We start from the raw sequence: 13,996 nt of genomic DNA, 5'->3' as shown, positions 1-13,996 counted from the left end.
GGTGAATTTTTTTAACAGCATTACAAAGAACAAAATTATTTATGGGACCCTATTTGTATTAAAAAGAAGAGAGTTATGTGTTTTTTGTTTGTTTCCTCCAATTAGGGAGCCTCAATTCCTGAATTAACACATTCTGAGGCTTACCAAACTAGAGAAATATGTTCTAGTGGTAAGTTAAACATAAATTTCTGGAATTTGTATAGTACTTGTATAAAAAATATTTGTTTAATAGTCAGTGGTTTTCTTTATTCTAGATTCTGGATCAGACTGGGGTCAGGGAATTTACCTTACACAAAGTCAGGGATTTGACTCAGCATCAGAAGGCCGAGGAGAAGAAGGTGAAAGTTCAACAGATTCATTCCCAAAGAAAATAAAGGTACTAAAAGACAGATATCTTTAGTAAAACTTACTGTGGTTTCTACGTTGAACATAATAGTGTATTTAAAGTTATATAGTAAGAACCTCTACGGAGAGAGAATTGCAGACCTAGAAGGAATCTTGGAAATCTGTTTAGTTTTATTCCCATATTTTACAGATAATAAAGCCCAATATATTTGTATACAGACTTTTTTTTAATTTTCGTTACTGAAATTTTTGTTTGTCAAAATTATTAAAATAGTTTCAAGGACTAGAACTTATCTCCTACATATTTCTTTTGGTCAAATTAGTGTCTAGTTATTAAATCCAAGAAGAACACATTAGATAAATAGACAGTATAATGTCATAGGCTATGTTTTGAGATTGGCTTCCCCCTCCAGAGGAAGAGGATAGGATGGTGTTTCCTATCTGCAGTGGCTTTTCTGAATTAATCTAAGTAGGTATAAAGCTGTCTTGCTAAAAGTTCCCTTTGACTTTGTAGTCTTTGCAGTTTGTGATAATTCTGGCTTTTGGGTTTTGGCTTCTAGGGATTACTGAGAGCTGTCCATAATGAAGGCATGCAGGTGCTCTCTCTCACCGAGTCTCCCTATAGTGATGGAGAGGACCATTCTGTTGAGCAAGTTTCAGAATCTTGGCAAGAAGAGAGAAAAGCTTATCTCAGTACAATCTCATCTCTTAAGGATTTAATTACCAAGATGCAGGTGCAAAGAGAAGCTGAGGTACTCAAGATTATTATGCATCTAAATAGTTTTATATAATATGTATCAATTTTAAGGCAGTTTACAAATTAAGTTGTTGTTTGTGAGGTGTTTTATTAATTTACACACCCCAAGTCACATATTTGAAAATAAATTCACATATGCTTAGGTCCGCGTGCTCTTATTCACATTTGTTTAGGTGAGCAGATAAATGTCCTTTTCAGAGCCTTTTTACACATGCTTATTTGGAGCTAACTTTTGTTTTTTATACTCTGCTAGGTTTATGACAGTTCTCAGTCTCATGAGAACTTCTCAGACTGGCGAGGTGAACTTCTGCTTGCCCTTCAGCAAGTTTTCTTAAAGGAGCGCAGTGTTTTACTGGCTGCATTTCAGACTGAACTGACAGCTCTAGGCACTAGAGATGCAGCTGGATTATTAAACTGTTTGGAACAAAGAATACAAGAACAGGTATCAAAATAAAACTTTACATCAAACTTAATGCTTTTTAACAGTAATAAAATGAATTGTTGATTAGTTTTACAGGAAATCTAAAGTTTAAAATTTTAACAGTAACTACTAAGAATATTTAGAAGAAAAATTATTACCGTATTTTTATCTTATGTTAAAAAATTAGCAATATTGAAAATTAATGAGCTAATCCTCCAACTTGGGAAGTTTGAAAAAGAGAAACAAAATGACCCAAAAATATTAGAAGGGATATGATACAGTTAATTCTTACAACTTGCAGTAGTTAGGTTCTGTGAAGTTGCCATGAATAGTGAGCCATTGCTACTAAAGGAAGTAGAGGAGTCAGTTTCTGTGGCCCCCTAATCGTGACATTTTTGTCAACCAGCAATATATGACCTTATTTTATGTGTGGTTCTGTTTAAACACACTATATTTACTATATGTTGTTGATTCATTAACGTTGAATTGATGCTCATCAGACTGCAACTCATGCCTAAATGAAGCTTATCTAACACATGTGTTTTCTTCATAATATACAGCTTTATTGTACTTAGGAACACTACATAGTACTTCATTACTATGCTTGGGGACCATTTGAAACAGTAAAATCACCAATAAAAAGAACAGAAGTGCAAAAAACAGCACTATAAATGGGTGGTAGGACATGTGTTTATAGTATAAGGGATGAAAAAAGAAGGCACTGTGTCACCTTGTTTAACTTCAGCCAGGAATGTGCACACCTGGCATTTTGCTGCTGCATGTGTGCAGAAGCTGTGAAAACACTGCAGGCATTGATTTTTAGGGGCACAAGTGCATTTTAGTGAATAGGCAAATTCATAAATACATGATCCCCAAATAATGAGGCTCAACCATAATAAGTAAAAGACATTAGTAAAATACATACAGTGGTACAATAGAGGATAAAAACAATAAAAACTGACTCTTTGAAAGGCTAGTATAATAAACTTTTCTGGAGGATTAGTTAAGGAAAAAAGGTAAAGCACACTCTTTTAAAAGTTAGGAATGAAAATGGGATCACAACCAAAGATACACAACCTGAGATATAGAAGTAATGGAATGTCATGAATAATTTTGTGCTTATGAAAAAACTTCAGTGAAATAGACAGGTTTTCTAGAAAAATATCTCTTGCCAAAGAGATAAAAATAAAAAACTTGAAAAGGTCTGTAAATAATAAAGGAATCAAATCAGTTCACATTCCTCGCACATCATGTTTCTCTCTCTCTCTCCCTCCCTCCTTTTCCTTCTCTCTAAAAATAAATAAATAAAAATCTTTTTTACAAAATACAGTTCACAGCCCTGGCTGGTGTGGCTGAGTGGGTTGAGCCCCAGACTGTGAACTGAAGGGTTGCCAGTTCATTTTCCAGTTGGGACACATGCCTGAGGTGTGAGCCAGGTCCCCAGTTTGGGGCATGCAAGAGGCAACCAGTGGATGTTCTCTTGCACATCAACATTTCTCTCCCTCTTTTTCTTCCCCCCTTCCCCTCTATAAAAATAAAATTTTTAAATAAAAAACTATAGGAATATTTAGGAATTTTTTTAAAAATCAGTTCATAACACTTAGTACCCAGATCTTGATTTTTTTAAAGACATTCTCCATCAAAAGGAACTAGGACTTCTTAGGGAAATGGCTGATTCCAGAGCAGGAGCAGGGAAAGTACAAGATGAAGTATCTCATTTTGCCAACAAGGAATTGCTGAAAGAATTAAGGAGATATGTCAAAAAGTCATAGAAGCCAGCTTGAAGGAGTTCCCTCTGGCTAAATTTAGGACGGTTTGAACATCAAACAAAATAATGGAAGTGAAAGCTATTCTCAGTGGCTTTTCCACACAAGTGGCTTTTCCTTGTCTTGGCTCATGCCTCATACTTTTCTAAAATCTCTGAAAGAAGCAGCATCTGTCCTCAGCATACCCTGTCACTAAGTGGCCCCAGGCCCAGCAATAGCAGCAGCCAGCCTTAGTTCATAGCTTGGTCTCACATGGGTACCTGAAAGCCCAGCACAAGTAGCAGCAATCAGCAGATTGCTTTGTAGTTCATGCCAGGTGGCCCCAGTCACAACACAGGCAGAGGCTGACCTTGGCCTATACCTCCCGGGAGGCACCAGAGCCAGCACGCCCAGTAGATAGCTTCAGACCATGTCAAACCCAGCCTCCTCCACAAGCAACCCACTCAAGAGGCACACTCAGCAGGCACCAGAGCTCCACTGAAGCAAGTCCAGGTCCATGGAATGGGCCCCTGCACAGCTGATCCTCCATGGTGGTCGGAGGTTGGTGGTCAGTTTTTGTAGCTGACTGGCTTGGGTTAATCCCTCCCATTGACCTACCAACAGCAGTCAATTCTCAACTACAAGAAGAGGGTATACAGCCCACACAAGGGACACACCTTGAGTTCACACCTTGGGTGACTGGGGAGGCTGTGCTACTGGACCCTACAGGACACCTACTACATTAGGCCACTCTACCATACCATGCCTGGAGACGTTGCAGCTCTGCCTGGTACATAGAAACAAACACAGGGAGGCTGCCAAAATGAAGGGACAAAGAACATGGCCGAAATGAAAGAACAGCAAAACTCTAGAAAAAGAGCTAAACAAAATGGAGACAAGCGATCTATCAGGTGCAGAGTTCAGAACACTGGTTATAAGGAGGCTCAGTGAACTCAGTGAGGCCTTCAACAGCACAAAAAAAGGACTAGTCAGAAGTGAAAGGATGCACTAACTGAAATGAAGAATAATGTACAGGGAATTGACAGTAGAGTAGATGAAGCCAAGAATCAAACCAGCAATTTGGAATATACAGAAGAAAACAAAAAACCTAATCAGAACAGCAAAAAGGAAAAAGAACCCAAAAATATGAGGGTAAAGAGCCTCTGGGACAACTTCTAGCTTTCCAACATTTGCATTGGGGTGCTAGACAGAGAAGAGAGCAAGAAATTGAAAATTTATTTGAAAAAATAATGACAGAAAACTTCAGTAACTGGTGAAGGAGATAGACATACGAATCCAGAAAGTGTAAAGAGTCCCAAACAAGATGAAATCAAAGAGGCCCACACCAAAGACACGGCATAATTAAAATACAAAACTTTAAAGACAAAGAGAGAATCTTGAAAGCAGTTACTTACAAGAATACCCCTATGACTGCCAGTGACTGCCAGTCAACTAGCCAGTGTGGCTCAGTTGCTTGGAGCATTGTCCCATCAACCAAGGGTCTTTGGTTCAGTTCCCAGTCAGGGAATATATGTGGGTTGCAGGCTTGGTCCCCATTCATGGGGTATATGTGACGCAGCAAATTGATGTTTCTTTCTCAAATTGATATTTCTCTCCCTCCCTTACCCTCTTTCTAAAAGTAAATAAATAAAATCTTTTAAAAAAAGAAAAGGCTAAAGGAGTTCATCACCACCACACCAGTCTTATATGAAATGTTAAAGGGTTTCCTTTAAGAAGAAAAATTTCAAAAATAGGAACAATAAAATGGCAACAATTGAATCTAAAAAGACAAATTAAATGAACAAACAAAACAGAAACAAACTCATAGATACAGAGAACCTTTTGACAGTTGCCAGATGGGAGGGGATTTGGGGGGATGAAAAAGGTGAAGGGATTGGGAAGTACAAATTGGTTGTTACAGCAGTCTTGATGAAGTAAAGTACAGCACAGGGATTACAGTCAATAATATTCAAGTAACTGTATGGTGTGGGATGGGTGTGAGATTTATTGGGATGATCACTTACTGAAGTTACATAATGTCTAATCACTAGGATTTACTCCTGAAACTAGTACAGTAATGTGTGTCAACTGTAGTTGAAAATAAAAAATGATAAAAAAGTAATGAGAATAACATTTGAAAACAAAGGGTAAAATAAGAATTCATGAGTTTACACTGATATAATAAATGAACAAAAATTCTAATGGTAGAATGCCAACTAGCATGTAGGAGAAATGATGGAATTTGTAAATCACCCCTTATTAAAACTATAGTAATATGATCAGGAAAGTATATTTACAAACTCTCAAATCCCCAGAAAAATCCTTTTCAGTTAACAAATAGAAAAGCAGTAACTTTACAGTGGAGATCTTCAGATACCACCTTATCCAAGTGATTAGTTACTGTCACCAGAAATGGAACAAACAGACATCATATACTTCTCAATATGAAGGTCATGGCATCTCTTATGTATAATTAAAATCTACTCATTGAGACATGTTAGACAAAAACAAGTTGAGGCCACTACACTGTATCAGAATGGCCAAAATAAAAACTAGTGACAACACCAAGTGCTGACAGAGAAATTGCATCTCTCATGCATTGTTTTAGGAATATAAAAGGGAGAGCCACTCTGGAAAATCATCTAGCAGTTTCTTATAAAGTAAAAATACACTTATCATATAACCCAGAAGTCACACTCACAGGTATTTAATCTGACAGAAATGAGAACTTATGTCTCCATGAGAACCTATACATGAATATTCATAGCAGATCTGTTGGTAATGGCCAAAAATTGGAAAAACCCAAATATCCTTTGACAGGTGAATGAATGAAAAAAGTATAGCATATCCATACAGTGAAATACTACTCAGCAATTTAAAAGGAACAAGTGATTGATACCCTCAATATATGTTATATAATACTCTTGAAAATACAAGATTACAGTGATGGAGAATAGATCAGTGGTTGTTAAGAGTTAGGTGGCAAGAGGGTGTGGCTACAAAGGAGTTTCTTTGTGGTGATGAAACAGTCTGTATCGTGACTGTGGTGGTGGTTACATGAACCTGTGCAGGTGGTGAAATTTCACAGTACTATATTCCGATTCACTGACAAGTGTATTTAAAAACTAATGGTATCTGAATAAGCCCTGGAGCTTAAGTGGTACTGTAGCAGTGTCAGCTTCCTGGTTTTCATAATGTGCTATAAGTACATAAGATACTTCTAGAGAAGGCTGGCTGAAGGGTACACGACAACTTTGTCTTAAATTATTTCAGAACAAAAAGTTTTCAGAAATGAGGGACCTACTGCAAAATAACTAGCCTGTACTTTTCAAAAATTTAAGGTCACAAAAGACAAAGATTTATAAAAAATACCAATTTTCCCCTTTTGCTAGTTAGGGCATGTAGCAAAATTTAAATAAGCTTTATACATTATACTGGGTTATATTAGGTTAATTTCTGCTTTGATAATCACACTGTGGTTTATAAAAGAATATTCTCTTCTTTTAAGATTTTATTTATTTATTTTTAGAGAGGGAAGGGAGGGAGAAAGAGAGAGAGAAACATCAATGTGCAGTTGCTGGGGGCCATGGCCTGCAACCCAGGCATGTGCCCTAACTGGGAATCGAACCTGCGACAGACACTTTGGTTCGCATCCTGCACTCAATCCACTGAGCTACGCCAGCCAGGGCTACAAGAATATTCTTGTTTTTAGGAGATACACACTGCAGTTTTTAGGGATAAAGGAACATCTGCCTACAACATATTCTCACACATTTTGAAAAAGAAAAATAAGGATATGTGTGTGGATGTGTGTAGATACACACACGTTTATGTAGAGAGAGAATGGTAAATCAAACATGGTTAACATTTGGGGAGTTTGGGTGAAGGACACATGGGATTCCATACACAATTTTTGGATCATCTCTGTGAAATTATGTCAAAATATGAAATTAAAAACATTTTAAAAATCTACCCACAAGAATTATACCAAGTCCAAATGGTTTTACAGGTGAGGAAGTCTACCATGCAGTCAGGGAGCAGCTAACTCCCAAGTTACACATGGGCTCCTCACTGTCGGATGGTTTGAGGCATGCCCTATCATTTTCTGAGGAGGCTAGTGTAACCCTGTTCCCAAATCAGATAAAGGTAATAGAGGAAAGAAAAAACATGGGCCTATTTTATTCCTGAACACAGATGCAGAAATCCTCAGTGAAATACTAATATACCAAATTCACCAATGCACATATTTTTAAAGACACAACTACCTTTCACTTATTCAGGGTTACAAAGGTAGCTACCGTTAAAAATAACTCATGTGACTCATTACTTTAACAAATTAAAGGGGGAAAAGAGACAGTGATCACCCAAGAGATAAGGCTAATTAATTACTTAATTAGAATGAAGAATTTTATACTTTAAAATATTACCTTAAAGCAAATAAACTAAAAAAAAATTATTGAACTAAGATTGTGCCTAGTAAAAACCTACAACAAATGTATCTTATAGTTAAATGTTAAAAATATTTCTTAATAAAGTGTTCAGTAATTTGTTCAACCTACTACTGAATGTTTAGTGACCTAATGTTTAGCTGGCAAAGCAGGAGAAATAAGTAAGAGTTGGGGGTGGAGAAGACCCCTTACTCACTTACATAAAAAACTGAAGAGGATCTATACACACACATTTTTAGAATTGATAAAGTTTTAAATTTTGCTGGATAGAAGATCAAGATTTAAAAATCTGATTTCTCAGTAAATGTTATTTTTAAAAAATGAATTACAATAGCATTAAATGGACAAATTCCTAAAAATTAAAAACTACCAGAACTAACTCATGAAAAGAATAAAAATCTAATAGATCTATAATAAAGAGTTAAATTACTAATTCTAAAAGTTCTCACAAAGAAAAGCCCAGGATCAAATGGCTTCACTGGTGAATTCTACCAAATGTTTAGTAGAGTTAAGACTCATCCTTCACAAACTCATCAAAATAAAAGAGAAGGGAACATTTCCCAACCCATTCCAGGAGGACAGTTGTTGCTCTGATTCCAAAACCAGACAAAGAAATTACAAGAAGGAAAATACCAACCAATTATCCAATGATGTTAAAACAACCAATGGAAAAGTGGACAAATGATGTAAATAGACGATCTCATGGAAGACAGTTAAAAATATCCAATAAATATATAAAAAGATGCTCAAATAAAATATAGTATATTATTCATACTATGGAATACTAGATATGAGGGAGGACCCAAAAATAACAATTATCTTCTAGAGGGCGGACCCCTTGTGGTACAGGCTTCCCCCACTAGGTGGGTGTTCTAGGAACCCATCTGTAATAGTGCACCAGCTGGTGGTGTGAGAGGCTGTATTCAGCTTCAGTGAATTTTTTTGAAGACTTTTACTATGTTTGCCCATTTCACGATGGGTGATTTATGAGTGCACCTGCCCAGACCACACCGAGTGTTCAGAAGTGTTTGACCCCAAAACGTTATGACCCCCATGGCCCACGCTCCCTATTCACCTTATCTCACCCCAAGGGACTTTGTGTGTTTCCCTGTGAAAAAAGTCCTCAGAGGACATGTGTTGCCCATGTGGAAGAAGTGAAACCAAAAACATCAGAAAGATTAAAAGGCATCAAAATCAACGAGTTCAAAAACTGTTGTAAACAGTAGAAAAAAACATGTTGATAGGTGTATTGCATCAAATTGTACTTTGAAGGTGACTAAAGTTTAAGCATGTAAGAATAATAGTTTTTTATAAATAAGTCTTGGAATTATTGGGTGCCCCTCATAATACTGAAATGAGGGCTACATGTGTCAACCCATTGGTTTACCAAAATGTTGTGAAAAAGGCAAATTACATCAAGATAAATACAATACGATGCCATTTATATAAAGTTTTAAATATGCAAAAACCAATATATATTATTTAGCATGTGTGTATGTAACAATATACAGAGAATTAGAATATATGAATTTGATAAAAAATATGTAATATGAAAATTAGAAGATAAAATTTAATATGAAATTAGAAGACTTAGAATTTGGTTATTTCCTGAGCAGGCAGTGTAGGGGAGGATGTATTCAAGGGGTTACATACAGGGGTTTTGATCGTATAGGTGCTATTTTCTAGGCTAAGGACATGGGTGTTTATTATAGTATTCTTCACGTTGTCTTGTGTGTTTGAAGCATTTCAAAATAAATGTTAAGATTAGTAACCAGAAGTAAATCCTAATGAGGAGGAAGAGAAAATTAATCATTTCTTTTCAAAATTTTAGCATTTGTATATCATTCATTCTTCTTCAGATTCCTGGTTGTTAATTTCATTGTCTTTATAACTGTCTTCACTTGATTTTTTACTTTACATTTTTACAGAGTATTGAATATCGAGCAGCTATGGAATGCCTTCAGAAAGCAGATAGACGGAGCTTGTTATCTGAAATTCAAGCACTGCGTGCTCAGATGAGTGGCAGAAAAATGACTCTGAAAAGAGAACAAGAGAGCGATCAAGCAAGCCAAGGTACGCTGTGTGGGGGCTCGAGTGATAGCACGAGTAGGCAAAACGCTTCACATTGTCTCCCTCCTCATTTCTCAGTTAGAACTTGTCTCGTCTCAGTCACATTGCCTTCTCATTCTCCTATCGGGGAGAACCTACCTTAATTACCCTAGGGACTAAAGGATTGTCCAGTTGGTTTTAGACATACATATGTGTGTATATACATGTATATATCTGTTTATATACAAGTTGGGGAAAAAGTAAGTTTACGGTTGTGAGTATGTGAAACACAGAGTTTATTCTTATATTAATTATTGTGTTGTTTCCCATACAGACAACTGTAAACCTGCTTTCGCCCCACCCTGTGTATCTGTGTGTGTGTGTATTTAAATATTTACGCACACACACAGTTGACCCATGACCAGTGCGAAGGTTGGAAGTGATAACTACTTGTGCAGTCAGAAACCTGAGAATACCTTAAGATGGCCCTCTGCATACATGGAGGCCCAACCACAGATCAAAACTACAGTTGTTGTATTGTTAGAGTTGAAAAATAGTTTAAATTAGGGTTGTCTAACCAAATGGAAACTCTTGCTTAGCTTTGGGAACAGAAATAAAATAAATAGGTAATGCCAGTCTTACTATGCCAGATAAGCTTATTGCTCCATCTCAAAAGCAGCGATTCTTGAAATTGGGAAGAGGTGGTGGTTGTGCAGGAGAGGGAGCTGTTGTTCGGCCACTGCAAAGAAAACATGCTTTGTGTGGCAGACAGCCTGGTAAGAACCTGCTTTAAAATAGCAAAGGATTTTGCTTTTATGTCCTGTAGAGTTTGAAAACAGCTTTTGCTAGCTTTGTATGGAAAGAGTATGACAGTGACTCTTACAAAATACTTTAATCAGAGAGACTACAATTTTCTAAACAGACATATTTAATTTAAAATGAACCAGCATTGTGTTGACCCAGGGTGTTTAGCTCATTGTTCATTATTTTCCTTTCTTTTGAAGCTCTAGGTGAGGATAACCTAAAAGAAAAAAAAATCCACAATGAAAGTAACTGTTTCTTTATTAATCCTTTTTTAATTGTGAACTATGACACACATTCAAAAAAGTACAAATGTGAAAATGTACGATGTAACAAATCAGATGAGTATCTGTGGAAACATCACCTGTGCCAAGTGACCCAGAAGGCCCCTTCCCAGCATCCACTCCCCTAGTAACCTAGAAGTGACCATTATCCTGATTTTTATTGTTGTACTACCTATTTATATATTCCTAAACCACAGAAGTTTAAAGTTTGTCCTGCTTTTGAACTTTATCACTGTCTTCTGTCACCTCTCTGTAACATTCTTCTAAGTTCCTGTAGTTATCTCTAGTTCACTATAGAATTCCCGTGTGTTATTATTTTACAATTTATATATCTTGTTAGCTGCTAGATCCAGTGCTAATCTGCATATTGTTATACCGTGTTTCTGATGCATATATGTGTGATTTCTCTGGGTACAGGCCCAGGAGTGGACTTGCTGGATAATCAAACACATATCTTCAAATTTATTAAGTAATGCCAAACTGTTTCCCAAGTGGTCACATTAGTTTGTACACTTGCTAGCAGTATGTGGGAGTTTCTGTTGCTTCCCATCTTTGGCAACAGTTGCCACTGTCAAACCTATGTCGCCATCTGGTGGGTGTGCAGTGTATCGTTATTGTGGTTTGGTTTCAGCTAACCACATTTACTGATTACTGAAGTGGTTAGTCCTTTTGCCATGATTATTGGCTTATGATTATTGGCTAGCTGGATTTCTGCCTTTGTGATGCTTCTTTTTTTTAAGATTGTATTTATTTACGTTTTAGAGAGAGGGGAAGGGAGGGACAAAGAGAGGAAGAGGAACACCAATGTGTGAGAGGTACATTGATTGGCTGCCTCTTGCACGCCCCCAACTGGGGAGCCTGGGCCTCAATCCAGGCATGTGCCCTGAGGGGGAACCAAACCTGCAAACTTTTGGTTCCAAGGCCAGTGCCCAGTCCTCTGAGCCACACCAGACAGGTTTGTGATGCTTTTTCAGATCTTTCCCCCATTTTCAATAGGGGTATCTCTTCATTTAGAGCTGCAGATAGAAATCATTTGAGATTAAATTGAAGTCTAATTTTCATCGTGTCTAGTGAAGGCACATTTTTGTTTCATATAATGGTACAAACACTTATGCTTTTGTAAATTTTGAAAGTTATAACAGTCTTATATTTATCACTGGAAAACTAAAGATTTTAAATATTTCTAAGCAAACAGGTATAATGAGATCACAAATTAAATATATCCTTTATATTAAGACATAGAATTAATTGAAGATTATTTTAGATAATTTATTAGTATTAATTTACTTAAGTTAAATAAAATCCCACTGGAAGCTTAGTTCACATACATACATTTTATATATGTAGCTCCTTAGCCTCCCTAAGAAATAATCTTAAAGGCCTGAATTAATATGACTATCTTCAAGTTTTTTCTATCTCCTAACATGAATAATAGAAGTTGTAATATGAAGTGATTAACTTCAGTGAAAATTTTTAAGTTAAACATACATTTATGGCAGAATGGGGAACTGGATAAAAGGTGAAGGGGCCGGCCAGAGAGCATAGATGCAGGACTCCTAGACAGGGACAGCAGTGCGGTGATGGCCAGAGGGAAGGGGGAACGGGGCGGGGGAAGTGGGGGAGTAGGGACATCTGTAATAGTGCAAACAATAAAAAGGATTTTAATGGGATGAAAGAAGGGACTTAGACAAGTCAAAATTGCTTTTATGAATGTAAAGGTCTTATGCAAAAAAATACATTTATGGTAGAATAGAGAAGTAGAAGAGTAGAGTAAAACTAGAATCTCCTAAATCCTAAAATAATACCCAGGTAAATAGTTCTTCAGACCTTTTCAATGTGTACATGTATATAAGTTCATATTTTTCATAAGAATGGGTTTCTGGTATATATTGTAACGTTTTAAATTTATTATACCTGTGAATTTAAACATTTCAGTTTGTTTTCATTGTAATAGACATGCAGCAAGGGTTTGATTGGTTTTAGAGAAAAAAACGTGAATCAGATTGGGGTTTGGACTTCCCCCTTCTCTAGGACAGTCACGAGGGACTGTCTTCGAGCCAGGGCTGCGCACACGGCCCGGCAGTGCCTGTCTTTGCAGCCGCACTTCCCCGGGTGACTCCTGCAGTTACCACGGGTGGCTGTCAGAAACCACTGGGGTTTTTTGATGTGAGGGATAGAAAATCTGAATGAACAAATACAGATTTCGGTTTATTTCACATTTGTTAAACTTTTGTCATCCAACATATTTATAGTTCTGAAATGTTGACCATTCAGACTGTGAGGGAAATATGCATAATGTGTATTTATATGAAATGCTAGCTTTGGGACTGGAATATTTTAATTTGTAGTAATCGCCTAAATTCCAAATCATTTCTTATCAACAAAATATTTATAAACCAAGTATGAGTCTCTAAATCATAGTTTAAATGTGAATAATTTTCCATTTAGAACTCCTGGAATATAACATTCAGCAGAAGCAGTCTCAGATGCTGGAGATGCAAGTGGAGCTCAGCAGTGTGAAAGACAGAGCAGCGGAACTGCAAGAACAACTGAGTTCTGAGAAAATGGTGGCTGCCGAACTGAAGAGTGAGCTTGCACAGACTAAGCTGGAACTCGAAACAACACTTAAGGCACAGCATAAGCACCTGAAGGAACTAGAGGCATTTAGGTACACCATGCTTCCTTATTATAAACCTGTGGTAGTGAAGAAATTGGAGTAATTTTATCACAGACATTGTAAGGATCTTACAAAAACATAACATTATACATGATGTTTAAATAACATGACACTTCATTAATTCATAGGAAGAACTCAGTGGGAAAGAAAACTCCAAATAATAAGCTCATGATTGGCATGTTCTGTACTGTGGCTTCCATCCTACTTGAGGCTTCTAATATAAGATGTATAATTTTGACCTTTATTTCACTAATTTGACCAAGTAATTTGAAATGGTATTTATGATCTCAATAGAATTCATGGTTTAGTTAGCTAGTATATACAAATGCTTTAAAAGATAATGCTTGTAAAAAGAATAAGCTTGTTGAGGTAAATACTGAGATACTCTACTTGCTAAGAACACATTACAAACACCATCTTTATTTTGAACATTGTTTTCACACATACACAAAAACATGGTGTTTTCCAT

The 13,996-nt window shown here is 36.6% G+C and overlaps 1 protein-coding gene across 11 annotated transcripts in view; it reads left to right on the top strand.

The window, feature by feature from the left end:
- Nucleotides 1-13,996, top strand: part of AKAP9 (A-kinase anchoring protein 9) — a 168,300-nt gene that overhangs the window by 141,301 nt on the left and 13,003 nt on the right. For all 11 annotated transcript variants that reach the window (XM_036010625.1, XM_036010628.1, XM_036010627.1 and 8 more), the window contains 6 exons: nt 106-169; nt 255-376; nt 906-1,097; nt 1,356-1,544; nt 9,645-9,789; nt 13,299-13,518. In XM_036010625.1, the coding sequence (XP_035866518.1) occupies nt 106-169; nt 255-376; nt 906-1,097; nt 1,356-1,544; nt 9,645-9,789; nt 13,299-13,518 (932 nt within the window). The remainder of the gene's footprint in view (nt 1-105; nt 170-254; nt 377-905; nt 1,098-1,355; nt 1,545-9,644; nt 9,790-13,298; nt 13,519-13,996) is intronic.

Source organism: Phyllostomus discolor, chromosome 10 (genome assembly GCF_004126475.2).
Source record: "Phyllostomus discolor isolate MPI-MPIP mPhyDis1 chromosome 10, mPhyDis1.pri.v3, whole genome shotgun sequence".
Lineage (NCBI taxonomy): Eukaryota > Metazoa > Chordata > Mammalia > Chiroptera > Phyllostomidae > Phyllostomus > Phyllostomus discolor.
Note: the sequence above shows the minus strand (reverse complement) of the source record. Positions and strands in the feature narration are given on the sequence as shown.